The sequence below is a fragment of the Chlorocebus sabaeus genome, chromosome 12 (genome assembly GCF_047675955.1).
Source record: "Chlorocebus sabaeus isolate Y175 chromosome 12, mChlSab1.0.hap1, whole genome shotgun sequence".
NCBI classification, from domain to species: domain Eukaryota; kingdom Metazoa; phylum Chordata; class Mammalia; order Primates; family Cercopithecidae; genus Chlorocebus; species Chlorocebus sabaeus.
The window spans coordinates 106,101,871-106,129,864 of NC_132915.1; the positions used below are offsets into that span (position 1 = coordinate 106,101,871).

Consider the following 27,994-nt stretch of genomic DNA (forward strand, 5'->3'; position numbering starts at 1 on the left):
AAAAAAAAAAAAAGGCACATAATGGATGGGATAGCATTTAACAGAAGTACCTTGCAGAGTAAGTGAGGTAATTATTCTGTTCTGGCAACACTGATTACGCCTCCATCGGATACTGATTCCATTTGGGGCATCTCAACTTAAGAAACATCCATAAATTAGAAGGGAGGCCAGCAGACAATAAAAAGATTGGGAAACAAGGAATGTTGAAGAAAAGTTGGGTATCTCTTCATCTAGAGAGGACTCCACAGTGGAAGTCTGAACATCTCCCACAACCCCGGAGGACCTTTCAGTGACCTGGGATTGATGGCCCGTTGGTTAGAGAGCACCTAACCAGGCAGAATGAGGCAACGCTGAGAGGTGCTGTTTGAAGAAAAGGCAGCTGTTAGAGGAGGTGGTGGTTTCGTGAAAACCCGAGGTTTCTTCCTCTGACACAGGGAGATGAGAGGCTTAGATCTTTAGGAGGAATGATTGACCAGAGGGTTCATTACGTGACACTCTTTGTAGATGGTGGCGGATTTGTTGGCCAGATTGGCCTGATGTATTTTAAGCTTTTATCTTGCAACATTGCCAGTGTGGACAATTTGGGGACCTAAAATGGCTGCAAAATTCTGTATTCTGTATTTTTTCCAAAATGTTCTTTGTTTTTAGGACAGTAATAACGGAAGAATTCAAAGTGCCTGACAAAATGGTTGGATTTAGTAAGTATCCATGTTATCTACTTTTTCCCTGATTCCTGTCTCTTCTTTTTCTCTCTGTTTTTTTCTGAGCTCCTTTGCCAGGATGTCCTTTTAGTTTTAATCTCTCTTGTGGGTGTCACCTGTAGTAGAATGCTTTGCACATGCCGTTCCCCACAGCTCTGAAGTGCTGCAGAAACCAGAGCACTGGGCTGTGGATGCCCCCACCTTCCCCACCTCTCCTCACCTCAGCTTGAATCCCCTCTGCCTGTAGGCTGTTTCACACGGGCTCTCTGCTGCCATCGTGCCCAAAGAGTGGAGATGGGCTCACAGGGGCCAACTCGATGTGTAGTGTTGTGAGCCAAGTGTCACAGTTTGTGGAATTAATTCAGTCATTCATGCGTGGTGAAATACGGAATGGGGGCGTGTATTCTGACCCTGTTCAATTTGTTTCAGTTATCGGCAGGGGAGGTGAGCAGATTTCACGGATTCAAGCAGAATCTGGTTGCAAAATTCAGATTGCTTCAGGTAAGGGCTTTTTAAAAATGGATATCAATTTTATAGAAATCAGTATTTTACAAACTTTTCCAGATTCGGTACTTTGCTTGTTGCTTGGGTAAGTATATGCGATTGGTGTTTTCCTTGCACTTCGGGAGTTGGACTCCTAAATGAGAACCAGAAGGATCAGAGCAAAGGTGGGCCCGGAGATAAGGCCTCGTATCTGGCTTCTGGGGTAAACTCTCCCTCAGCTCTGTGGCCAGACATGGCCCCTTCCCAAACACCTGCCACTCTAGGAACTATGTTTTCTGCACCAGAATGTTATGCCAGACATAGTGGCATAGTGGGGCCTGTAGGAATCCTACGATTTTGGGGTCACTCCTTGACTGTGTGCATCAGGAGAGCCTCCCCTGGATAAGACTGTCCCTTCCCTTTGTGGGAAGAGGATAGCTGGGGGTCCTGGCTGGATTAGCACTCACTGAACATGTTTTCCAACCTTTCCTAGCTGGGTTCATTTTGGCCATGCAATATGGAGAGAGATGGAGTAAAGAACAGTTTTTTATTTTATTTATGGTTTCGTCATCTAATTTGAGCTTGACCTCTTTCCATTGCAAAGGAAGGGGTTTGAAGGACATTTGACTAGAAAAATGTTTGTCCTTTTAAAAGATACGTATTACAGTGTCTTGAAGGCAGTAACTCCTGTTAGCTGTTTCTCTTTCATTTTTTTGAGGAAGGATTTTGAGAAGCAAATTTTTTAGGAACAAAATGAGGCATCATGTGGTGTTAGAAAGTAACGTGTTTCTCTCGTTCAGTGGCCTAGTTCCACATAGATGTCACTGATCTCTTGGGACATTCATGCCATAACTGGTATGTCCTGATATGTGTGTCATGAAGTTCCTTCCTGGTGTGCTAGCTTGTGTGCCGTGTGCAGACACATCACCGTTGAGCTGCAAATGGAGAAACTGAGGAATAGCACGATAAAGGGACTGAAACAATGACTAGCGTGTGAATGGCTCAGAAGTGAAGCTGAGACGGGTAATCAGGACCAACTCACAGACCCTGTCACGTCCCTCTAGCTTCCCCTGTGGGACTTGTTTCTGCTTCGAGAACCCAGGGTGGAGCTACCAGCTTCATGTTCTGTCCACAAGCGGAAGCAAACTGTCTTTTTCTGGGAGCCTGGGCCTCTGCGGGGCTGGCGCAGGCAGCAGCCCTAGAGAGAGTCTGTACAGAGGCAGAGGTGCATGTGCCCGGTGCCCACCAACACCCCTCATCTTCTTGATTCTTCTTATAGAGAGTTCTGGGATTCCAGAGAGGCCCTGTGTACTTACCGGAACCCCAGAAAGTATTGAGTAAGTTTATTTTATTTACTTTTTCTTTCACTCTTCTTCCTCCTTCCCCAAATGGGGAGAAATGGAAGGGCAACACTGTTACTGAACACTGTGAATCTGTGCTGCAGTCTGGCCACACAGGCAGATAATTCCACAGGAAAAAAATCTGGGAGGTTACTGTGCCAGGGGATTTTGTTACCTTAAGTACACGAGATATCGCCTTCGTTCTAAACCCCACAGCTGTCATAACTTCTCCTTCAAACCAGGGTCTCAGGAGTGTACATTCACCTCACCTGAATGCTCTAATCAACTTACTTCTTCCTTGTTAACACCTCCTTTACCTGAGCAGGTCTGGATTAGTAAGCCAGTCACTTGGTGAGCTACTGAGAATCCTGGTACCAGGTCTTTTGGCTGGAGGCTGATCCCGTTACCCTTCTGATATTTGTGAACCAAATGAGTCAACTCTTCGTGACCTTTGCTCTACTCAGAGGGCCGTACGGACTGGCCAGAGGATGTCCTGACTTTTGGCGCCCTTGCAACAGCCTTAAGACTAACATTGCTTTCCTACCCTGTTACTCACAAACTCAGAACCTTATACCAGGTGCAGGCGTCATAAATCCAAGAATCTCCCAGGAAAGGGAAACATACTGACTTACAGCCTGCTTGCTGTCCTTCAATCTACAGAGCAGCACTGCATTTGGGGCCAGGAGTGCTAAGATTATATCTGGCTCAATAGGTAGGGTTGTTTTATTGCTTCCATTTCTCAGGGAGTCTAGATGAGCTTAAATTCTCTTGTTCTGCCATCACATTGCAAGCAGTGAACCAGAATAAATATCGCTGGCAGGTGTGCATTACAGGGCAAGCTGGATGGTTTGCTGGAGTCAAAGCATTTTTCTTCCAACACAGGTTAATCTAGTACACAAGCAAAATATTAAAAAGCTGCTGTAAGTCGGAAGATACACGAAGCTGATTCTGTACGCAAAGGCTCAAGACGACAAAAGGCCACATCTATTTCCTGCCTTTCTCTTCTTTCTTACTACTCTTCTAACCATTCCTGCTTCCTGTCTACCCAAGGACCAGAGGCAGTGGGATTATAACTCTAGGAGGAAACAAATTTCATTTTCGTCAGTGAGCAGCACAGCCAGCCTGTTCAGTAGCTGAATTCTTCTCCATTAGAGAAACCAAAAAGCAGATCATGTGTGGCAATTTAGAGAATAAATACGGGAAATAACAGCCAGGAGAAATTCTGGTGCAGAAAAGGAAATTGGCCCAGCAGATGACTTTGGTGGTCTGGGCTGTGCTGTCGCCATGTTACAGTTGCCCTCCCCCACTGCCCAAGAAATCAACACAAATGGCAGGACATGTGACATGCAGGGTCCCAACTTGGCTGCCATGGAAAGCCCAAAGCAGGTGTCTGTGAGTGCACAGCTGCATCCAGCACCGCCTCCCCCTTTCCCACCTCTTGGAACCAAACTGGGATTCATAGCCTTAGCTTAGAAGTCATAGAGCAGTGTTGTTGGTTATGAAGAGGCAGCGTGGAGTATGGGAGTTCAGACAGTGAGTACTAATCCTTGCTTGCTTTCTTCCCATCTTTCTCATTGCTGGCTGTCTCTCCTGCCTGCATTATTTAACAAATGTGTACTGAGTATATTCTGTGAGAAGGGCCATGTTGGATGGGGGAACAGAGAGATGTAAAGGGATAAAAGATGGTCTCTGCCTCCAGAGCAGCTGGCATCCTAATAGGAGACGACACCTTTGTGGAGACATAAGCATGAGCAGAGGGCAGGCTTGAAAGGGGCGGCAAGGCTCTGTGTCGCAGCGTTGGTACTATGGTGTATGTTGCTTTTAAATTCCAGGCCAGTAGCGTGGCGGATGGCAGAGAGACCTCCGGGTTGGGGCAGGAGCTGGAGCTGGATGGAGGGCTGCCCTGACCCCCGCAGGTTTTCCCTCAGTGCTATTTCCCTGTCTTGCACACCCAGAGCCTCCATTTAATGCTGGTTCTCTTGTGGTTCTTTTCCCTCCCAAAGACAAGCCAAACGGCTCCTGGGACAGATTGTGGACCGCTGTCGAAATGGACCTGGCTTTCATAATGACATAGACAGCAACAGCACAATCCAGGAGATTCTCATTCCTGCATCTAAAGTGGGTCTGGTCATCGGCAGAGGAGGGGAAACAATCAAGCAGTTGCAGGTATGTAAGCCCGGAGCACGGAGCACAGCGGCTGCTCTTCAGCTTCCTGGCCCAGAGATCTGCTCACGGCCGGCGTTCCCTGACTGGGCTGGCTTTGCACAGCATGATGCTGAGGCTTCCTTCCTCCATTTGACAGACAGCTTCTGAACATACACCACGGCCACGCCTGATGCCGAGTGTGACGCCAAATACTGGGGCAGGTGTGCCCTATCAGGGCCCTTGTGAACTTTGAGCAGCCTTTTTGGCCGTGAGCTCTGTGAGGGCTACTTTTATCATCAGAGGACAGCATCTCAGATAAAAGTGCAGTATTTGGAGTCAGAGGCTCGGATCCAGCATTCTTCCTCCCTCATTGATTGATCTTAAATGTGCTCATTTACTTTTTGAAGGTTCAGGGTCTTTGTGTGTCAGAAGGGGCAAGTGCAGGCCTCACTGTTGTGATGGAGCTGAAATAATAGCCGTTCTTTTCTTCTTATGTAAGAGCCTGTTACTGAGTGAATGTTCCGTGAGCATTAGCTCCTGTTAGTGCCAGAATCGCTCGTCTGAGAGACTCGGCACCAGACACGTTTCAGAATTTGACACTCCCAGCAAGTTCTGGGGTAGTACCCTGAAATCAAATGCGTATTTCTGTAGCTAAATAGAGTAGTACACTCAGAGAAAAGAAAAAAATACATTGACATGAGTTCAGTTTTGCTGCCAGATGAATTATAAATAAACTTTTCTTTCAGAAAAGGGATTTTGCAGTTGCAAGTAAAGGATTGTGGCTTCCCTTGCGTGCCATCTCATAACCCGGTCCTTGGGTCCCGGTTGTAAGGATGGTATCCTAATGTAGATTCTGAGAGTTTATCATTTGGGATCCCAGCCTCCAAGTTTTGGTTCCCCACTCATTACCTCTGGACCTAGAGCTGTTACACGCTGAAGTAGAAAGATGGCAGGACTTGACTCTCAGTTCCACGGAAGTTCTCATCACATAGTGTCAGGTGGAGTGTGTGCCAAGTGCCTGGCGTTCAGTAAAAGTAGCTCCTTAGTGCTTAGATACTCCAGGGACTGGAATCATTTTAGCAGATGGTTTTACATCTCATTTGGACATGGTCTTACCCAACCTATATGTCTGCTGTCACAGAAGCCAGCTTCATGGCCCAGGTTGGAAGGCAGTCCCTGGTGGTAGGTGGGATGTGGGCTTATTGTGGGTGTGACTGGATCCAATTCATGACAGTGAGGGCTGTGCTGGTGTGTGTTCCCCACAGGAGCGGACAGGAGTGAAGATGGTCATGATCCAGGATGGCCCATTGCCCACGGGAGCAGACAAGCCTCTTCGTATCACTGGAGACGCATTTAAAGTACAGGTAGGAAAGAGCCATGGGTTGGGTGACTCCTGGCTGTGGGACTGTCAGTTGGTGGTACCCTAGAACTTTTATCTTCCTCAAGTAATTGTGAAACTGGCTGCTCCGTTATTGAAGGTAAACTGTTCTCCTCAACAAAGTTTGGTGATGAAAAGAATCTAGGTTTGTGCTGCCCAAAACCAGAGGCCTTAGCTACTTGTGGCTATTTAAATTCACTCACATTAAATAAAAACTGAGCTCCTCATGTACACTGGCCACACCTCAAATGCCCAGTAACACCTGAGGCTGATGGTGACTGTCCTGGACTGTGTGTGTGCAGAACAGTTCCGCGCTTCTGCTGGTGGCGCAGCTCAGGACGGTTTTTTTGTTTTGTTTTGTTTTGCTTCCCCCGTGTCATCCTTCCAGGTGCAGTTTTGATTTGCTAACCTGTGGTCAGCTTAGATGCAGGCTGTGCTTGGCTTTTACTTGCTCATTCTCTTCTGGGCTTATTTTGCAAGCCCTTCAGCTGAGGTTGGAGGTGAGCACAGGTACCAGAGCCATCCAGGTGCCTGGGCACCCTCATAGCAAGTGTCCTGTGCCCCGAGCTGCCAGGGGAGACAGCCCCACTGGCTGAAAGCAGTAAGGGGCTTGGTTTTCAATCCCCTGGGGTGGTCCTATCCTTCCAACTCTTGCTGGTAGCAGGAATTCAAGTGGGCAGAGGGTAGAAGGTTTTTGTCTGTCCTCAGTGAAACACAGATGTACTTTTTTCTGCCACCTGCAGCCTGTCTTACCATTGCCACATTCACAGTAGCTCCAGGGTGATGCTCCTCGGTGAGCCAGGCCACCATCAAGAATGGGTCTTCTCCGGGAGCATTGGGGTTTTGATCAGTGAAAGTTTCCAGTCCCTGGCAAAATATGTCTCCCAATTCTGAACCCTATCCTTCAGCTAAGCTGGTCAAGGTACACCTGTAAAATAACAGTTTTAGAACAGGAGTGAGGGCAGTGGTGGGCATGGTTCTGCGTGGGGACTCCAGTCAGTGATGCGGTCCTTCACTTCCATCAGGCCAGAGTCCTCATGTGCTGTCTCCTCCAGAGCTCCCGGCCTTCTCTCAGTGTGAACAGTTGGGCATTTAAGGAACCAGATTGCCTCTTGCCTTTCCCCACCCTGCGCAGCATCCAGCCGTGGGCTCCAGTGCTGTGGTGGTGTCGGATCTAGGCCCGCGGCAGGCTGCAGGGGGGCCGCAGAGTGCCTGCTTCTTGACTGCCTCCCTCAGAGGCCTCCATTCTCTGTCACAGCCTTTGATGGTGTCTTTTGTAGGGAAAAACCTCAAGCAAAGAATATATCATTAATGTCCCATAAATTTGCAGGAAATAATTTTAACTTAATGGGTTTTAGTATTTTTTAAATTTTAAAACTATATTTCACTTTTTTTTTTCATTTAGGAGATAGAGTCTGCTGTATTTAGGGCACCTATATACCTCTTCAACCTGCCTAACGTTTTGCTGTATGTGTGTGCATGTGTGTGTGTTTCTTTATCATTGAAGTGGCAGATGTTATGACTCTACCCCTAAATCCTTAAGCATGTATCTCCTAAGAATAACCAGGCCTAAGAAAACTGTACTTGTAAAACATCGTCTGGTATCCAGTACGTATCCAGATTTCTCCAACTGTCCTAAGATTTAAATTGCTGACGGGTTTGTTTTGTTTCTTCCTAGACACAGTTCTCACATTCCCTTGAGTTGTAAGGTACAGTAGGTCTTTAGCACAGATTCCTGCGTGGCTGGTACTGGCACGGGCTGGCCGACTTGCAGCGACAGACTTGCCAAGTGTGTGTTTTGGGGAGAAGGACACTTGAGTCTGCCTGGGATATAGTGACGTCCACAAGGAAGTCTCATCAGGAGATTATAGAAATAAGATAGGCTTGCCCTTTTGTTGTTGTTGTTTGTTTGTTTAAAGCAATGTATGTGGCTTTCAGCCTTTTCTTTTTAACTTACTGGAGTGCCTCTGTGATGTAAAGCCTTGGCAAAGTTCTCTCTCGTGGACCTGCCCTCAGTGGGCGCTCTTAGACACCCCTTCCTGCTATAAAGAAATGGCACCAAGAAACACCTAGGTCAATCCACTGTATTGATGAGAAAGAAAAAGATTTAAAAATTTAAAAACACCTAGGGGTGATAGGAATCCATTTCTGACCATACGCAGATGTGCTCACCCAACTGAGGCTTTTTATAGAGGGTGGACCCTTACCTGTGTGGACATTTGGACACATCACTTAAAATTTGATACATGCATCCCTACATGTCCCATAAGCAGTAAGCGAATTATCCTAAAGCTGAGCGCCTTTAAACCCCTAGTTAAGAGGGTTTGATCTTGAAATTTCACCTGGTGGTGTATCTTTTTTCAGGAATGTTTTCTCATAATGCTTTTTGTTTGTGTTTATGCAGCAAGCAAGAGAAATGGTACTAGAGATTATCCGAGAAAAAGACCAAGCTGACTTTCGGGGTGTACGTGGTGATTTCAACTCCCGAATGGGAGGAGGCAGTATAGAGGTATGCTTAAATTACAGGTTAGTAGGCAAATGAGATGAGGATTAAAGTTGTAGGTCACACTTCTGTCAGCTCTTTAACCTTGAGCAAGTTAGTTAAGTTTTGTCTCAAAACCTTAAGAATTGCCTCGCTTGTTAGGGTGGGTGTGAGGGTGGACTGGAACGGAATCAGCCTGCAGTGAGGGGAGCTGGCTGCATTTCAGGGCATGGGGCCGTTTCCCTTGGTTTTGAAGCTTTGCTTTAGAGGTTAACCAGTTGCCCAGGTAAAAACCAAAGTTCAGGATTTCTTGGTGATGTATATCATGATTCTATCAAACTCAGCAGCCTGTATTTATTGATGAGGTTGCAGGGGGGTCAGAATCTATCCTAGAAAATGAAATTTTGTTGTGTGCGACAACATGGATGAACCTTACAAACAGTATGCTCATTGCAATAAGACGGATACAGAACAAATATTGTACGATTCCACTTACCTGAGGCACCTAGAAGAGGCAGATGCATAGAGGCAGAAGGTACAGTAGAAGCTGTCAGATGCTGGGGGAAGGAGGAGTCATTGTTTAATGGATACAGAGTTGCTGGGGATGATGAAATGGATATGGATAGTGGTGATGGTTACACAACATTGTGAATGTATGTAATGTCATTGAATTGTGTACCTACAAGTGGTTAAGTGATAAATATTATGTATATTTTAGCCACAATAAAAGAAAAATGAAGGAAAAAAATACACTTTAAAGAACCACTAGGGCCACGCATGGTGGTTCATGCCTGTAATCCCAGTGCTTTGAGAGGCTTAGGCAGGAGTACTACTTGAGGCCGGGAGGTTGAGATCTGTCTGGGCAATATAGCCAGACATCATCTCTACCAAAACAAAAAAGAATTATTTAAATTAGCCCGGTGTGGCACATGCCTATAGTCCCAGCTGTTCTAGAGGCTAAGGAGGGAGGCTCGCTCCTCCCAGGAGATCGAGGCTGTAGTGAGCTACAGTTACGCCACTGTAATCCAGTCTGGGTAACAAGTCCAGCCTGGGTAACTGTGTGTATGGTGTGTTTATTGGAAGGCAAAAGTACTATTTTTCATCTTTTATCTATAAGGTTTATTCATTTTTATAACTATTTTGATCAAATCTCAAATTGGATGCATTTAACAGTTAAGAATACAGTTCAACCACAATGTTATTCCTAAAAGGGAAAAATGTCCTTTAATATATCATTTCTAGGAATGCACTATAATAAAAACTAAGTTGTGTGTTAAAATGTGTCCTGGGCCGGGCGTGGTGGCTCGCGCCTATAATCCCAGCACTTTGGGAGGCTGAGACAGGCAGATCACTTGAGGTCAGGAATTCAAGATCAGCCTGGCCAACATGGTGAAATGCTATCTCTACTAAAAAATACAAAAATAAGCCGGGCATGGTGGCAGGTGCCTGTAATCCCAGCTATTCAGGAGTCTGAGGCAGGGAGAATTGCTTGAACCTGGGGTAGGTGGAGACTGCAGTGAGCCAAGATCGTGCCACTACAGCCTGGGCAACAGAGCGAGACTGCATCTCAAAAATAAAATAAAGTGTCCTGGCCAGGCACGGTGGCTCACGCCTGTAATCCCAGCCCTTTGGGAGGCCGAGGTGGGCGGATCACCCGAGGTCAGGAGTTCAAGACCAGCCTGGCCAACAAGGTGAAACCCCATCTCTACTAAAAATACAAAAATTAGCCGAGCATAGTTGCCTGCGCCTTTTTTCTCAGCTACTCGGGAGGCTGAGGTGGGAGAATCATTGGGACCCGGGAGACGGAGGCTACTGTGAGCTGAGATTGTGCCTCTGCACTCCAGGCTGGGCAACAGAGCGAGACTCAGTCTCAAAAAAAAAAAAAAAAGAAAAAAAAGAAAAAGTGCCCTTTAAAAAGACAGGTTTGTGAAAAGTTCTGATGAGGTTTGGTTTCTCTGTGCCTAGGTATCTGTGCCTAGGTTTGCTGTGGGCATTGTAATAGGAAGAAACGGGGAAATGATCAAAAAGATCCAGAATGATGCTGGTGTGAGGATTCAGTTTAAACCAGGTAGGTTTGATGATTCAGAAATCCTTAGTGTTGAAAGGATGATAAAACACCTTACAAAACAAAGGCTTGGCTATTGGTTCATGTGTGTTCACCTTTCTTGTCCTTGCAACATTCTGCTACCAGATTACCAATCTCAGTTTCTTCTCCCAACCTTCTTTTCCCTCCCTGGATCCCTGTCAGTCACCTTTGATTTCCAGGCCTTTCTTTTTTTTTTTTTTTTTTTCCCTCCTTGTACTATATGCATAGTATGTCAGCTTTTGATTTTGCCAAGTAAAATTTAAATATATATATATATAAAATTTTGATTTTATTGGAAATAATTTAAAACCACAAAGACAAAACATCTCAGAGTAAAGGACAAATTTTTAAATTTTATAAATTTGCCTTAATGAGCAAACTTTTCCATGTGATCTGAAAAGAGGAAGACGTGACAGGCTGTTCTCTGGAAGCTGTTGCCATAGCTCTGCTCTGACTCCCTTGGCTTTTTTAAAGTCAAGTTTTGTTTCAGTTCTTTAATGATATATTTTTTAAATGGCTGTAATTGCATAAGAATTGAGCATGGACCTGAAATATGCGAAACAATATAATTACACACATTTTCCTATCAACCACATCACTCCCAAAGAGTCCCTGGGGCTGGCAGTATTCCTGTTGCCCCTTTTGGCACCGTGGGTAAGAATATTGATTGGGAATCAGATTAATCTTTGTTTCCTTCTAACGTTGGGCTTTTTTCTAATCCTCTCTCTCACCTGGCTCCTCAGATGATGGGATTAGTCCAGAAAGAGCTGCCCAGGTCATGGGCCCTCCGGATCGATGTCAGCATGCAGCGCACATCATCAGCGAGCTGATTCTCACAGCCCAGGTGGGTCCAGCTCTGCGGAGTGTGAGCGTTTGGGCTGCAGAAGTGGAAAGTGCTACCCAGGGCTCTCGGTGCAACGCCGTAGAGCAGTCACCCGAGGCATCTCAAGTCACATTATGGGAAGCCAGCAGTTTCTGTACATCCGCCTCTTTCCTGTCTTCTTGGTGTTTTTTTCTGCTCATTAATTATCATTCTGCCTTTATTGACCTCACCATCTAGATTGCCTTTACACAGTAAGTTTCTGGCTATTTAAACCAAGTGGGGAAATACCGTGGAGACTGGTCACCAAGTTTCAAATAATCAAGTGTATTTCATGTTAAACTATGTTAGTGAAATCCAGTGTTAGTGGTAGAAAGCACTTCAGGATCTTCCAAAGTCCTAAAGCTGCCTTCATGCACTTGATTTCATTTACATCTTTGGACTGTGAGCCAGCCTGTGTGACGGTGCTAGGAACCCCTGTAACTGATGGTAGGACTGAGGACACATTTGAGAATGACCAGAACGGAAGAATAAAGCAAGAGATTGGAAATTATAGTCCCAGCTCTGGCATCAGTCATGTGACCTTGGAGCAGCCTTTGAACCTCTGGGTCTGGTGTTCCCAGCAGCAGACTCGGGGTGCTTTGTACCAGGCAGTGCTCTCCATGTGATCCCCTAAGAGCCATCTGGTGGTTCTTACTCAAATTACAAATGTGCAGGCCCCCACCCCAGATCTACTGAATCAGAATTTCCAGGGGAGGGTCTTGGGTCTTCACTAGAGACCCAGGCAATTCTTAGGATTAGACGAGTTTATAAAACAGCCACTAAATCAAGCTTTTTCAGCCTGTGGGCTGCACGCGGCCCAGGAACAGCATTGAATGCAGCCCAACGCAAATTCATAAACTGTCTTAAAATGTTGGGAGATTTTTTGTGTGTGTGTTTTTTTTTTTTTTAAAGCTCATCAGCTATGATTAGTGTTAGTGTATTTTATGGGTGGCCCAGGACAAGCCTTCTTCCAGTGTGGCCCAGGGAAGCAAAAGATTGCACACCCCTGCTCTAAATGATCTCTGGCATCCTTTTTTGTAGCAAGAGTTTATGAACCTTGGCCAGGCGCTGTGGCTCACTCTTGTAATCCCAGCACTTTGGGAGGCCGAGGCAAGCGGATCACCTGAGGTCAGGAGTTCGAGACCAGCTTGACCAACTTGGTGAAACCCCTGTCTGTACTTGAAAATACAAAATTAGCTGGACGTGGTGGCTCACGCCTGTAATCCTAGCACTTTAGGAGACTGAGGCGGGTAGATCACCTGAGGTCAGGAGTTCAAGACCAACACGGTGAAACCCGTCCCTACTAAAAACACAAAATTAGCCAGGTGTGGTGGCGCATGCCTGTAGTTTCAGCTACTCAGGAGGCTGAGGCAGGAGAATCACTTGAACCCAGGAGGCGGAGGTTGCAGGGAGCCGGGATCCCGCTTTGCACTCCAGCCTGGGCGACAAGAGCAAAAATCTCTCAAAAAAGAAAAAAAAGTTTATGAACCTTGTGCTGCAGAGGCTGTGAGATGTTTGGAAGAAAACCTTTTCCTTGAGATCTCTGCCATGCCCAGAAAGTTGACTGTGCGCTCGTGTGCATGTGTGAACATAAATTCCTAAAATTGCCTTGTTTACTTGGCAGTTGTCTCTCATAAAAGCAGAGTGCGGGGGAAGAGCACTCCAGTTGTCTCCGCTTTCTGCTGGTTTAGATTCTGGGTAAACGTTCAGTTTACTCTTAATCAACATGAGCAGGTTTTGCCCAACATTTCTTCAGTGTGTTGAAAAGTCTGTGCAGCATCTCCCTTCCATGAAATAGCTCTTAGTTTGACCAGGTTCACCCTCCACATTTAAGAGAGTTTAGATACCGCAGCTCCAAAATGACTCAGCGGGTAGCAGCTGGAGTGAGACTTGCTGCCGTCTGAATGAAAGGGTTCTTCCTCTGTCAGCTGTTAGATTTAGGTTTTTCTCTCTGCTGGGCGAACGGTGGGAGAATGATTTAGAGACTTCTCCAGCCCCGCATGGGGAGGAGGCCCTGGCCAGTTCCCTCTGTTCCTCCCTTCTAAAGTAGCCCCAAATGGTCACCCTCGAACCTGTTGCTGCTGCTGCTTGGGGGCACAACCACCAAGAAGTTTTCTAAAACTGAATGAAATCCATTTACCCTTCTTGCTGACTGGAGTGCCAGGTGTTGTGGCTCAGCAGTGCCCGGTCGGGGAGGGTCAGCTGGCTCTGCACACCTGGCTTCCCACAGGCCCAGTATGTGTCTGCCATGGAAAAGAGGGGCCTCAGCTGCAGGGGAGAAACCGGCTCTTGTTGCCTGTAGATCGGGGCCCAGTGAGGAAAGCTCCAGGGAGAAAGGCCGCTGGGCTTCAGCCTTGGAGTTTGTATCTGCCTGTTTCTGTTGGGTACATTGGAGCTGTTTATGTAACCATGTGTGTTCGTCTGCACAGGCCCTCCCCGGATACACCTGTGACTGGTGTCAATACTGGCTTGAAAGAGCCCTTCAGAATGGGAAGTGTGGAAAGGTGCTAGGTTCTCATGGGTGGCGTTGATTGCATCCTGTCACTTAACCTCCTCCCTGGAGAAGAGGAGCAGTGGTGCTGTGGCAGTGGCAGAGGTCACAAGAGCTCTGTGATCTTTCCAGGAAAGAGACGGCTTTGGAGGCCTGGCAGCAGCCAGAGGAAGAGGTCGTGGCCGTGGCGACTGGAGCGTGGGAGCCCCTGGTGGCGTCCAGGAGATAACATACACGGTGCCAGCCGATAAGTGTGGCCTTGTCATAGGCAAAGGTAAGAGGCAGCTGGGGTTTCACATCCCCGTTCAGCTGTTTGGCTTGAGGGAAGGCAGGTCAGCGGGCCTCCAGAACCTTGGGTGAAGTCCCTTTGCTGCTGCAGGCCGGGGCTGCTGAAACCTGCTTGGCATGGTTCTCTGAGGCTGCTGACGGGCCTGTTTTGAGGGGCAAAGTGAATTTTTTCCTGTGAATATGAAGAATAGAGCAGTAAAACCCCTTGCCTGTTGAGGGCAGCTTAGCTGGGTGAAAAGATACCCTGTGCAAGGCGGGGGCCTTTGTCAGTCGACCGATGGGTAATTAACTCACCTCGAAGGAGCTTAGAGGGACAAGGAACTTAGAGGGACGGTTGAGACAATATCCTCAGTGAAAATCCCTTCTCGACTGTGTCACTTCTTTCCCTTACCAGGTTTGAGTATTTGGTCTTGATCTGCACAACAGGTGAAAATGGTTTTTATCCTTTCTGCATACTTACTGTGAGTCCCGGACTCTCTGTGGAGGGAAATAAACATTGATTTGTTCGTTTTTTCTGGGCATTTTGGAGAACATGAGGAAGAAACCCTCATTCATGGCTACTGTAGCTCCTTCCTGTGCTTCACTGAGAACCGGGAGAGGGCAGCCATATTTCTCAGCCGTTGGCAGCAGTTCATCTTGGCTGGCCCTGGGACCCAGAAAGGCTCCTGAGACCAGGGCTGAGGCTGTGGGGCCTTTCCCAGTGTGGCAGTGGGCTCGGCTTCTGGGGGGCTCTGAGCCAGGCCCCACGGCCAGCGGGGCCTCCGTTGTCGCTGGGTTTCGTAGTTGCCTTCATTAGGTATTTGACAGCAGGTGGAGAGGACAGTCGCCTCTCCGGAGTTTCTCACATTTCTGTGATCACCAAATACCTCTTAGCTGCCTGAGGGGCACTCGTATTGGATAGGCAGGACTTGGGGATGCCTCACCAGCAGAGACCTCCAGAGCTGGGCAGGTGGGAGCCCCCCACACTCGCGTCCCAGGAGCTGCCCTTGTCCCTGCTCACGGACGCTGGGCTTTATGCCCTTGCAAAATGCAAGGAACTGTGTTGTCTTTTAGATGCTGAGCCACTCAGAGGTGGTAGAAACAAGATGGGTTTGTGTTCATTTGCTGCAGGTGTGCGGGCTGGTGAGTGTTTTGGGGATATCGCGGGCTGCACCAGATGCTGCCAGAAGTCTCACACTACCCAGCCCGTCAGCCTGACCGCTGAGAGACTGCAGCGAGTTGATGCCTGTAGGTTGAGGATTAGCTAGATCTAGATTTCTTGGCCCTTTGCAAACCATTTTGTCAGCGAAGTTTTCATTTGCTTGTGTCTCTAAACCCTGAGTGAGCGTTGTTGCCTCACCATGACAGGTTCTCACAGTGAACCCTTGGTGCTCACAGAGCAGCCCCTTGTAGTTGGGCCTTCACAGAGTCATCCTGAGTGATTCCTAAAGAACAGTGATGAGAACGAAGCAGTAACTGGTCTGTGTCCCATGCTTGAGTAGCAGCCTAAAGAAGCCTAATAAGTGTCTCGGATATGGGAGGATCTTTCCGTGTCTCTCTCACACACACACACACACCCCCGGGGCCCGTGTGAGGCCTCTCTTTTCCTTGAGATGGGCGCGCCTGGGTAAGGGAGAGAGGAGCCGCACGCAGTGAGGCCCAGCTTTCCTTGGCCTCTGGCCTGGACAGACACAGAGCCTCCCTGGCCCCTGCTGGATTTCCATGATAAACACAGCAACATTGACAGATAGCGCAGCCAGCCTGCTCCTGTCAGCCAGGCCTTTTAGCAGGTTTGATTAATGGCTTTACGATTTCACATCCAGCCGGGGGGCCACTGGTGGGGCGCTTCTGCCCCCCATCAGGTAGAAGAATGGAGCGGGCTGCTGAATGAGTCTATAGACAGCCACCATGTGCCAAGCTAGTGACCTCATTTTGAAAGAAGATGAACTTAAATTAACTCATTCCGGCCCCACAAGGTTTTGTGGTGCCTCCTCACCTTATTAGCATGTTCCCAAGGCCTGGGGATGAGGGTCCCAGGGCCCAGTGGGGAGGGCTGGGGCCTCGGCTGTCTGGGGACCGCAGGATTCTCAGTCGCAGACACTCATGTCCTTGTGCTTTTGCCTCCAGACCAAGTGGATCTGGGTAGAGGCTGGTAGGGTTCCCTCGAGTCTTAGGTGTGCCTGGGGAAATGGTCTGCATTTTAGTTTCCATTCTTTTTTATTTTATTATTATTTTTTTTTTGAGATGGAGTTTCACTCTTATTGCCTAAGCTGGAGTGCAGTGTCATGATCTCGGCTCAGCGCAACCTCCGCCTCCTGGGTTAAAGCGATTCTACTGCCTCAGCCTCCCAAGTAGCTTGGATTACAGGCATGTGCCATCACACCCAGCTAATTTTGCATTTTTAGTAGAGAAGGGGTTTCTCCCTGTTGGTCAGGCTGGTCTTGAACTCCCAACCTCAGGTGATCCGCCCGCCTTGGCTTCCCAAAGTGCTGGGATTACAGGCGTGAGCCACTGCGCCTGGCCAGGTCTCTATTCTTTATTGCTCTCCAAAAACCATTGCCTTGGATCCCGCTTTTCATGGCGCAGAGAAGATAAAATCCATGGCCTCTGAGTAAAGGGCAGAGGTGAAGGTCGCCTAGGAGGGGCTTGCACCGGCCCAGAGGAAATCAGAGCTGTGGGCATTGGCCTGGTGTGTCCCCAGACAGGCGGGTTCTGGCCAGGATAGAAAATGCAGGGATGCTTTTCTGAATCTCCAGCAAGACTTTAAGGAAATCACAAGCACAACATTTGATTTTACTGGTTTTTAAATTTAAAACCACCCTAAACTTAACCTCCTCTGCATGTGGCCTTATCTGCGTGCCATGTCTCCCAGCGTCTTTTCCCCCCTGTAAGGGCTGCCCCCGCTGCCTTCAGTAAGGACCACCGGAAGTCTCCTTCTTCATTCCTTGACCCCTATAGAGTCCTGGCAAGATGCAGCTTGTGTCTGCCTTTAGCGTCCCCTCCCGACTGGCCTGATAGGCTGTTGAGACAGGGCTTTTCTGGCAGTGGGTGGAGGGAAGCTGGGAGTGTTTGGTGGATTGTGGGGGTGGTGTCTTGGTGAGGTGGCACATGGTATTTAGGGCCTGTTTTGACTGTGGGCAGAGGAGGGGCCGACACTGGCCCCTGGCCTTTGCTTTTGATCACCGGGCTCACTGCTGCCCTATACCAGCTTTGGAGCAGATTACCTTTTTCTCCACTTTTCCAAACTCTGTGCTCCAAGTTACCCTTGTATTCTCGCTCCTCTTAGCAACCCTGCAGAGCAGATCTGCAAGTTCTGTGAATTTCAGAAGAATCCAACTATTGTTACACTGCTGGAGCTTTTATTACACAAATTTCATTAAGAGACTGAGACTCTCACAGGTTTTTGAAAGAGACCAACTAAATTTTCATTAGCCCTGCTCCACGCAGGTCTCTGTGGCCTCCACCCCATCCTTGCACTGCCTGGCTAGACCCGCCACCCCATGGAGGAGGCAGGGACTTGAGAAGTGACAGGGTGGGATACTGAAGGCCCGAGCGGCCTCCAGGCATTTTTGGGCCTATGGTCTGTTTGGCCTATGGAGACAGTTGCCCACAGCCAGGCTGAAGGCCCCATTGTCATAGAGGGGCCCTTGGCTCACCATTCTTGTGCTAAGAAGGGCAGTGCCATCCCTGGCTGGGCGGGAGCCCCACAGCTGGTCCCCAGGGGTGAGCTCCATGGTGTAGACCCACGGGCCTCAGCCAGACCTGGTCACTGGGCCACTCAGGGCCTCCACATGGAGGTTTCACAAGGCATCTGTGGCCTCAGCTTGGCTTTGAGAGGAAGTCCAGCTTCACTCCAAACAGCTAGTTTTGCAAGTGAGAGAGCCCTGGGTTTAGTTACAACCACTTTGGAGTAAATAGAGAGTACTTCTCTACTGTCGGGACAAGTGCCGACGTGCACAAAATCCCCCCGAGTCCTCTTCTGGAGCCAAGTGCCCCAGAGCCTCGGGTTGCCACAGTAGCTGCTTACTCTTCGGTTTGTGTTCTGCTGTCGGCAGGGGGTGAGAACATCAAAAGCATCAACCAGCAGTCAGGGGCGCACGTGGAGCTTCAGAGGAACCCCCCTCCCAACAGCGACCCCAACCTGCGGAGATTCACCATCAGGGGGGTTCCCCAGCAGATCGAGGTGGCCAGGCAGCTCATAGATGAGAAAGTTGGCGTACGTACAAGGTCCTTCCCCCACCTGGCTTACTCATAGCTGTTTGCTTTTGGATGTCCAAGGTACCAGCTTTTCCCGCAACCTTGCGCTGCTTGTGCCTGTGGGTTCTCACATCACATGAGGGCAAGCCCCCTCCTGCTTTGCCGAAGGGGAGGGTCGGAGACCCAGGGAGTGCCAGAGCCAGGCCCAGAAGCAATGAAGGAAGCCTGGCAGGACTCACCAGGGCCGCAGCAGCCGAGGCCCCAGAGCCGTTCCCCTGCAGGCTTAGATGAGCAGCTGGGGCAGCAGCCTCCCCCCAGCGCTGCCCCGGGACTCCGCTGGCATTGCCCTGGCGGCCAGCCCAGCAGGCAGCTTTCATTGACTCTGGCTTTAGTTTCAGGCACCTCAAGGCAGATAAAGAAAGGGAGTGTTGATGGAGGACAGATGGGCCACTGCTCACCTCAATGGGGACGTAGAATGGCAGAAAGAGCCTTGGGCCAGCCTAAGTTGACGGGAGAGTCAAGCAGGTTGGTCCCTACCCCCAGGGGGATATACCAGGGCAGTTGTGGTGGTGCCAGGACTGGCTGTGTGGTGGTATTGGTCGCTGGAGGGCAGAAGCCATTTCTGCAGTGCAGCCTGCTGTGGGAAGGAAGGCTAGTGTGAGTGCGTAGGTGTCCTGACTTCACTCGACTCCATCCCCCCAATAGCTGGGCTTTGCCTCGGGGCGGGCCTGGGCAGAGGACAGAGGTGTGCAGCCAACAGCGGGTGAGAGCTCCCTCTGTGCCCCCACAGGGGACCAATCTCGGAGCACCTGGAGCCTTCGGACAGAGTCCCTTCAGCCAGCCACCTGCCCCACCTCATCAAAAGTGAGTCTTTTGCATCCGTCTTGCCCGGGAGAATTCCCTCGCTCCCAAGAGATCCCTGTCCTTTCCAGCTGCTTCTAGGGAGCGCCAGCCAAGGCCTGAAGTTCTGGGCGTGGGCAGGACTCGTTTCTTTTCGTCTCACCAGTGGTCCCTCCAGCCTGTCACTCACTGACCTCTGCAGTGGGATGGGAGTCTCCCAGAGGGCAGAGGGTCTTCCGTCCCGACCGCCCCCTCAGTGCCCTGTGGCTGGGGGAAGGGGCCGAGCCCTCCATGTGAGGCGCTCAGCCTGTTGTTTCTTTCACCTTGTCCCAGTACCTTTCCTCCAAGGAGCTCCGGGTGCTTCCCAAACATGGCTGCCAAGGTGAACGGGAACCCCCACAGCACCCCCGTGAGGTACGTGACCTGCTGTGACTCAGCTGGGGATAGACGGGACTAGGGTGATCGCTTGACTACTGCTGACGGGCAAGGGTCCAGTGATGCTTGGCTGGGGTGAGGGAGGTGAGCAGTGAAGAGGGAGACGACAGGGGTGACTTGCTCTCTATAGGAACGAGTGACTCTCTTGTCATCCACAGTGGACCTCCGGCCTTTCTGACCCAGGGCTGGGGCAGCACCTACCAGGCGTGGCAGCAGCCCACACAGCAGGTCCCAAGTAAGTGACTCGGGGTGGTGAGTGCATGCCCTCCAGAAAGGCTGGGGCCCACAGAAGTCCTGGGACCAAAACGCCCCCACTCAACTCAGCCCCCAGGCCCAGGATGCCCCTCCCCAAATGACAAGGAGCCCTGCGGGTGGGGCTTGGGGCTTCCTGTAGGCCTGTACCGGGGGTTGCGCATGCTCAGAGAAAGGCCAGAGGGAAACTGCACAAACCTCAGGCGGACTGGGGTCTCTGGGCTGGCCCTCTTGGCCCACCTGTCCTCCTCAGAGCTCTGGGCCTCTGTCACTTTTGTTCCCCGTGCATGGATGGGCTGTGGGTGTGGGTTGAGCCAGCTTCTGCCCCTCCTCTTCTCCACTCCCTGGAGGGGCTGGCTCCTGGCTGCCTTCCTCTCCCCTCTCACGCTTTCATCTCCTGAACTTTTCAGAAGCAAACAGCTAGGGAATGACCTCTGCTGCGTCCGGCCTCTCCAGGGAGACTGACTGGTTATGAAGGAGGAAGTCCGGGTGGGAATCAAAGCCCCGCCCACTCTGTCCCCACAGCCGCTTCAGGAACCACTGCTGGGTTTCAGAGCTGGTCTAGCTCCTGTGGCGTGGCCTTCACAAAGCAAAGCAGAATGCTTACCTTAGTACGATCCAGGTTCTCTTGACCCACGTGGAGTTTCTGTCCCGTGTTTGGAAAGGCTTCTTCAGTGTCTGCAGATTCTGATAGCACCCAGGCCGCAGGCCCTGCCTCACAGCCTGGCTCGGAGGGCCTGAGCCCCCTTTCTGGGGTTCTGCCACTTTAGCCTTACACAGAGTCCTGAGGCCAGTGCTGTGTGGCCTTAGGCACGCCTTCTCTGGAGCTCCACTTCTGTCACATGTAAAATCAAGGGTTTGGGTTTGAATTCTAAAGCACTTGCATGCTCTGAAATTGTATAGTTGTGTTTCTTCCCTTTTTTCCCCAGTATCTTATTATGAAACGTTTCAAACATCATAGAACACTGCAGTGAGCACCCACACAGCACTCAGATCCCACCATTCCCTTTCTCTCTGCATGCTTGACCACGGGGGCTCACCCTGTTTCCTTTCCTTGGCTCCTCACGTCTCGGTGGGAGCTGCACTCACAGTGCCGGGGCCTTTGGGTGCTGTTCTGGTCTGAGAGAATCCTCCAGGCAGCAAGGTGGCCAGGATTGACTCTGGAGACATGAGGCCTGGGAGGCCTTCAGGGGAAACGGCCCCCTGGCGGGTGGAACTGGCAGAGGCCTGTTGGGCTGAGGAAGGGAGAGCGCAGGAGGCGCCCAGTGGTCTTGCTACCATTGGGCAGCCTTCATCTCATGTTGTTGAGCTTGGCTCATTTGTTTATTCCGGGGTTTTGCAGTTGAGAACCAGTTTGGGTTGGTGAAATATTGTTTGGCAGTGAAGTCCTGCTTGCTGGTGCCCTCTATGTCAGAGGGAAGAGTGTTTGCTGCCTGTGTCCCTCCTTCGCCCTGCCCCTGTGGGAGGAAGCGGGGCATCTCCTTCCCTCCTTCCCAGCGCGCTGCTTGCTGCTTCCCCACACTGCTCCTCAGCCTGCAGTAAAGTGAACTGGTGGAGAAAGCATTTGGCTGCGTGCTCTCTGCAGTGGTTTGCCCTTCCTGCCTGCTTCGGGCTACAATCCTCACAGGAGACAAGACAGTGAGGGGGTCTTTTGTGGGCCTTGGCAGGTGGACACCTGAGCCAGCCCCAGCCTAGGCAGAAGGAAAGGTCCTGACCCATTGCTGTGGTCAAGTCTTTGAACCCCGTCTTGTGCCTGGCGCAGTGCTGAGGCTGTGTTTCCGGGCGCCGGCTGTTTCTCTGCCCCTCCCAGTCTTCATTGCCCCACAGCCTAGACGGTGAACCCGGGGTCCTGCACCGGAAGAGAAGGGCTGGACCACCCCAACACACGCATCCCCTTTCCCTCTGCCCTACCCCAGCACAGCCTCAGGCTGGACAGGGTCCAGGAGCCCACTGGTGCTGCCCACCCCTGCGCCGCGTGGCCCCTCCACTTCCGCTGGTCCAGAGGCACAGCCCCCAGATCTTGAACAGAGGGCCACGCGAAGAGTGGTCAGCAGCCTCTGGAGTGTTTGTCCTTTGGAAGGCTGACTGGGGAGCCTCAAAACAACAGTGGCTGTGGCCCTCAAGCCCCCGTCTGTGGACCCACATCTCGTGTCTCCATCTGAAGAGGGTCAGGCTAGCCTTGCTAGTTGCCCTGTGGGGGGCAGCCGGTCTGCCCAGCCCCACCCTTACAGTGATCTTAGTTACACCCCTCCCAGCCCTGCCAGCTGCCACCTCCTTCCCAGGCAGGGCTGTGGAACCGTGTGTGGCCAGGAGCGAGGTGGAGGAGTGCAGGGCAGGGCCTGCAGTTGGCGGGCTGGGGCCGAGGCTGTGAGGAGCCCGGAAGGCCTGACTGCTTTTGTGTTCTTCGCACAGGCCAGCAGAGCCAGCCGCAGAGCAGCCAGCCCAGCTACAGCAAGGCCTGGGAAGACTATTACAAAAAACAGAGTGAGTGCCCGGCCCTCCTAACCTGTGGCTCCCGGCAGCACAGTCCCCTCTAGCCCAGAGACTTCAGAGTCCAAGGCTCACTGTCATCTCTTTTTTCCCTAATGCCTTCCCCGTGTGGCTTGATCTCATTATTTGCCTTCGTCCTCCACCCCTGTGCCTGCCTGCTTCTTTTTGTCAGGAGTCCAGGCATAGTCAGTCAGTGACCACAGGCTGCCCTGCGACCCGGCACAGGCCTGCCGTCCCCTCCTCTTTGTTCTCCCCCTGCTGGGCTCCAAAGGACTTCGAGGAAAGATTCGGGTTGGGTGCCACCTGGCCAGCAAACAGACCAGCCGGGCGTCTCGTTCTCTGTCTCAGTGCTTCAGGGCAGATGAGGAGAGGTGGTGAGACTCAGGGAAGGAGGCCTTACCTGGACATTGAAGCTGGGTGCTTCGTTTCTCCTCTTAAGTAGGTCGGTTTTGTGACTATCAGAAACGAAACCAGCCTTCAGAGCAGGGCGAGGGACCCACAAGCCAGAGGTCTCTGGGGAGTCATCTAAAGTTAGTGCCAGACTCTGTGTATTTCCACCATTGCTAGACCGGAGGGTTGGGGACTTGTTTAAAGAGGTATCTCCCGCGCCTTGTGTTTGGAGGCTGTTTCTTGCTGGTTGGAAGAGAGCAGGTTGAAGGCCACCAGAGAAATGGTCCCCCGGTGTTGGAATCATTGCCGGGTTCATGGCCCTTCTAGGGGTTGGAGGTGAGGATGTTCAGTCACGGTCACCAGGGGACCTGGTGTAAGCTCAGCTGCCCAGTCTTCCCCAAATCCCGATTCCCAGACACACCTGGGCCTGTGTTCAAGCTGTTTACAGGATTTGGACACTTATCACAGGCACCCAAGCTAGGCACTCCCCTTCTCCCCCGCCCCAACCCAGAATCCTGCCTTCTGTCTCTGTCACGGGGCCCGGGAGCTGAAGGGGCAGGCAGGCAGATGCAGAGAATGTGCTTCCGCAGAGAGAAGGCAGACGTGAGACTTGGTCTTCACGGGCATAGCAGGGGCCGGGCAACAAAAGGCTAACCGCACCTTTTGTAGCAAGCACTCCTGCAGCACCAGCCTCACCGTCCCACCTCCCAGACCTCCCTGCCTTCCAGCCGTCCGGAGGGAGAGCAGATGCCCAGGGCCTTTGGGAAGGGCCCTGCCTAGTGTGCCCCTGCTCCCGATAACCTCTTTCCTCCTTTGTCAACCAGGTCACGCCGCCAGTGCTGCTCCTCAGGCCAGCTCCCCACCGGACTACACAATGGCCTGGGCAGAATATTACAGACAGCAGGTCGCTTTCTACGGACAGACGTTAGGGCAGGCGCAGGCCCACAGCCAGGTCTGTAGCTAATCACCAGCACCGCAGCCACTCCCTATCCCCAAGCCCCTGTTCCCAAGCCTGTGTTTCCTGACCCCAGGATGAGAGCACTGGGCTAGGAGGAGCCTCTGGGCCCCGCAGCTCCTCAGCGAGGCTGCATCTGCTGAGAGCCTGGTTCCAGCCCCTGTGTCCCTCCTCGCTCCTGAGAAAAAGAGTGTAGGCCACGTGGGAGGATTGGTGGTACAGCCCCTGCAAGGAAGTGCCTGATCTTTTCTCAAGTCCGAGCCCCAGACCTCAGGGCTGATGAGTAGTCTCTGTCTTCCTCTGAGCCTCAGCTTCCCTGACTGTAAAGGAACGTGTGCAGAGGGTGCGCTCCAGCGGCTGCTCCCCAGCAGGGTGGAGTGGCCAGGCTGTCAACCATGCCCGGGCAGCAGCAGGAGGCAGGGAGAGGGCACTGGGGGCAGAGCCCAGCTTTCCTCTTCTGTGCACAACCTAGAGGGTTCTGTTCAGAGGCCAAAAACGGATTTCTTATTAAAGAAGGGAAGACGTCCAAATGTTCCCACAGGGCGCATTTCCCACCTGATGCCAGTCAGGTCCTCATGGATAACATTTCAGTTACCTCCTGGCCCTGGACTCAGCTGGGTAGGCCACTCACTGCCAAATTGGCCGTCTGGGTCTGGTCCTGGGGAAACAGGTGTCAGGGCTGGTGGCGACAGCGGCTCACACTGTCCGCTCTTCCCTGCCCCGAGTCCCTAGCAGAGAGAGAAGCCCAAGACCTTCTCTTCAGCAGAGGTTTTATCTGGCCCAGCTCCCGTGACGCGAGACCCAGGGGAGGTGCTGGGACACGGCCCTGTCTGTGTGTGTGGGTGCCGGCATGGCGCCAGAGGGGAGAGGGTGACCTGTCACCACCTCACTGGCACGCAGACCTGAGAACCTGCCATCACAGACTAATTCCTCTTCCCTTCCGCCCACAGGAGCAGTAGGACAGTGTCCTCGTGGCCCTCAAAATCATTGTCAAAGAAAACCTATTTGTAACAGAGGTTTTTACATTCGCAAACCTTTTGATGAAGAACCGTTGTTTTGTTCTGTGAAACACTATATTTAGATTAACGGAATTTTTCTAAAAATCGGGAAAATTAGTTACTAAAAATTGCTGATCATTTTTGTTTCATTATTTTTGTTATTTCAAATGTATAAGCTCTGGGATTCTTTTTGGAGCAATACCTACAAAGTCAGGCACCAGAACGTGCCTCAGAGCTGTGACATTTCAACATGATGGTTTTGGTTTTGTTTTGTTTTGTTTTGTGTCCTTTTTATTTGCAGTTTTTTCTGTCGCAACAGAAAGTGGCTTGGAAGTCTTAGGTGGTATGTAACAAATTCTTTTTAAAAATTTTAAAGCAGTATTTAAGTATTCTTCAATGTGTAAATTCATTTAATGTTTTACTTCTAATTTGTTGTATCTTGGCTGTCTGGTTTTATTGCATTTTTTAAAAGCTGAACTATTATGTATTGTAATGAATGATGTGAGTTCTGAATTGAGACAGATAAATTGTATTGCTGTCCAACAGGGGTTGGGAGGGGCATTTTGTAGGGTTTGTATAATTTCTAGAGTTCTAAAGGGGTAATATAAAAATGTGTTCGTGTGTTTAGCATACGTTTGTTTCATGTCTCCATTACCAGTCGCAACTGTGTATCTAAGACCTCCAAGCTTGTTTTTAAAACAAAACAAAAAACCTTTCTCTATTCTCTCAGAAATATAAATACTGTTATTTTTAATATTAAGAAATTCAATATAACTTTTAACACACACTGTGGAACATTAAACCGTATAAAAATGTAGTTATAACTATTTTTAATTCCAAGGTGTTGTTTGCTCTTTTCTTTTAAATATTTTCTTAATATTTTGTCAGATTAACTAGATGAATAAATTAGTATTAACTGCATTATGAATTAAATAATTTTGATTTAATAAAAGGGATAATATGATTTCCAGTGTTTACTGTAGTGTATCTTGTACAGATAACATGTATTTTTAAAGGAAAAAAAACGGAATTGAAGCTATTTTTTCTTGCATTTCTAAGTGACCTGAGGGACATTCCGTTTGAAATGTACTGAAGTTACAGTTTCTGTTTTTTTCTCCTTATTTTTCTTATAATGCTTGAAATGTCTAACTATTAAAAAAGACAATTGGAAAATGTTATGCATGTGGTTTTTAAGAAAAAAAGTGTTCTTTTTATTTGACTGACAATTCATTTTACACTCTATATAATAAAATTTCCACAAGACATCTTGTGGGCAAAGTCTTTCTGGCCTGTTTGCCTTCCATTCGCCAGTTTGTCCCTCTGCCCCCTGCCCGCTGCCGCCCGAGAGGGAAAGAGGATTCCTGCGGGCCTCGCCCATCGTCTTGCGCTGCGTCAGCCCGCCTTCGCTGGTGCGCAGCCTAGATGTGTAGCTAGTTCGTGAAGCTAATTTTATTTTAATGGCTTTGATTTGACAGCTTGACTTGAGTGCCGTGGTTGGGCTCAGCTCCCCTTCCGTCACAGCCAGGCATCTCTAAATGAGAAGTCAGTACGGGAGTGTGATCGGATGGAGCTGGGAGATGCATTGAAGGGTGTGCGGCGGGTCAGCGGGCTTCTGCGACTGACTGGGCAGCCCCTTGCCCTCCGCCCGCTCCCCTTCCCGGCATGCCCACGCACACACACTCGCCTATAAATGTAGGTGGGCTGCCCTAGGCGCGGTGCGGTTTCCCTGACTCTTGCTGCCTGCAACCCCCGCCTCCTTGTCCCCAGCCTCACCTGTGGCTCTGGTGGTGGTGCTTTCTCGCTCTCAGCCCCGTGCCCACGGTGGGATGCCAGATCGCCAGGAGGGCTAGGAGGCGTCAGCACACGTGCTCATTCTATCCTTCCTTTCATGAAGAAACAAATGGGGCGTCCTTCCCCAGAGGGGTTAAGTCACAGTCCTGTGGTCTTAGGACTCGTGGCGACAGTATGGGCCTCCGACTTGGAAGAGCATTAAGGAATAGAGAACACCAGCCTTCGCCTTTTTTTTTTTTACCTTGTGTCCTGTTGGTTGGGGTGACTGGCTTTGAGCAGTGTCTGCTTTCACGTCTGAGCGGGCCCTGCCTTCGCCCTCAGCCTTTCTGTGCGGGTCGCCTCTACTTAGATGCAGGGACCTGTTTCAATCCTGAACAGGGCTTGCTGGAGTGTGCCTGGCCAATACTGGCCGCTTGTCTGTACTCCAAGCTCTGATGGGAGGGGAAAGCAAGCATCTGTGGCTCCTTCAGGCCGAAAAGGAGTGTGGAGAGCAGCCCATCTGCGGCCATGGCAGGCCTGTTGAGAGCCGGAAGACAAAAAGGAGATGTGGCATTTTTAACTGCACCTCTAGAGAATCGAGTTTGACGTTGAGAAATTGAATAGTAAAAGGCACTTGGAAAGTGGGGGGAGGGGGCCGAGTGGGAGGAGGGCGTAAACGCTGATGACGGTAATGGGAATTCGGGAGAGGGCATTACAGAGAAGACTTCCTTCTAATTCATCTTCCAAGCTCTGTGCCAAAACAGCATTTGGCATGGTTCACAGGGAGCGATTGTGTGATAATGAACCCTAAGGTGTCCCTTAATTGAAGACTGAGCATTGCGGTTTGTGCCAAGAGTCATAAATGGTGCAGGCTTGCGGAGGATGCATTTTCTTAAATGTATCGGTAAGTACAGATTAGCGCTTGTCCCCAGTGAAATGCCCATACTATAAATTATGGAAATCTCGCTCGCTCTCTGATGCAATCTTTTATTGGGGGGAGGGGGCGTAGTACCACAGGAGGCAGGGGGGAAAGTTTGCAAGCATATGAAATTTGGCCTCATTAACATGGCGCCCAAGGAAGACGATTTTCATCAGCAGTCTGGTATACTGGAAGGCTAAAGTGCTTGAAATGTACCAAGTTCAGCGGTTGTGTTCCATTAAGAAAGATGCATGGTCATCACTGTAAGGGCAGTCCGGGTCGGGGAGGCGGGGCAGGTGGCTGCCCAGTCTGTCTTCTGAATGCATGCCCCACCCCCACCCGCCACCGCCCATGCCTACTGGGTCTCTGCCAGCCTCCCAAGTTCAGGATTCATCAAGGACCCTGCTGAGCCGATCCCAGCCCCACCCAGAAGTTTGGGCTGGGGTTGAGGAGTTCTCAGCCAACGGGCCTCAGTCAGGACCCCTGGCCTCTCATCAGGTAGGAGGCATCATC

General features: G+C 50.4%; 1 protein-coding gene across 4 annotated transcripts in view; it reads left to right on the plus strand.

Moving 5' to 3' along the window:
- The window catches only part of FUBP3 (far upstream element binding protein 3), a 58,653-nt gene extending 32,580 nt beyond the window's left edge, over positions 1-26,073 (plus strand). For 3 of the 4 annotated variants that reach the window (XM_008005921.3, XM_008005922.3, XM_073022013.1), the window contains exons 4-19: positions 649-698; positions 1,131-1,202; positions 2,464-2,521; positions 4,528-4,690; positions 5,935-6,033; positions 8,452-8,556; positions 10,495-10,597; positions 11,359-11,459; positions 14,101-14,242; positions 18,291-18,451; positions 19,223-19,296; positions 19,606-19,686; positions 19,866-19,942; positions 22,372-22,443; positions 23,664-23,791; positions 24,745-26,073. In XM_008005921.3, coding sequence (XP_008004112.1) covers positions 649-698; positions 1,131-1,202; positions 2,464-2,521; positions 4,528-4,690; positions 5,935-6,033; positions 8,452-8,556; positions 10,495-10,597; positions 11,359-11,459; positions 14,101-14,242; positions 18,291-18,451; positions 19,223-19,296; positions 19,606-19,686; positions 19,866-19,942; positions 22,372-22,443; positions 23,664-23,791; positions 24,745-24,753 — 1,495 coding nt within the window. In that variant the 3' untranslated portion in view covers positions 24,754-26,073. The remainder of the gene's footprint in view (positions 1-648; positions 699-1,130; positions 1,203-2,463; positions 2,522-4,527; positions 4,691-5,934; positions 6,034-8,451; positions 8,557-10,494; positions 10,598-11,358; positions 11,460-14,100; positions 14,243-18,290; positions 18,452-19,222; positions 19,297-19,605; positions 19,687-19,865; positions 19,943-22,371; positions 22,444-23,663; positions 23,792-24,744) is intronic. The other variant, XM_008005923.3, reaches the window with a different exon arrangement.
- Positions 26,074-27,994: the final 1,921 nt, after the last annotated feature.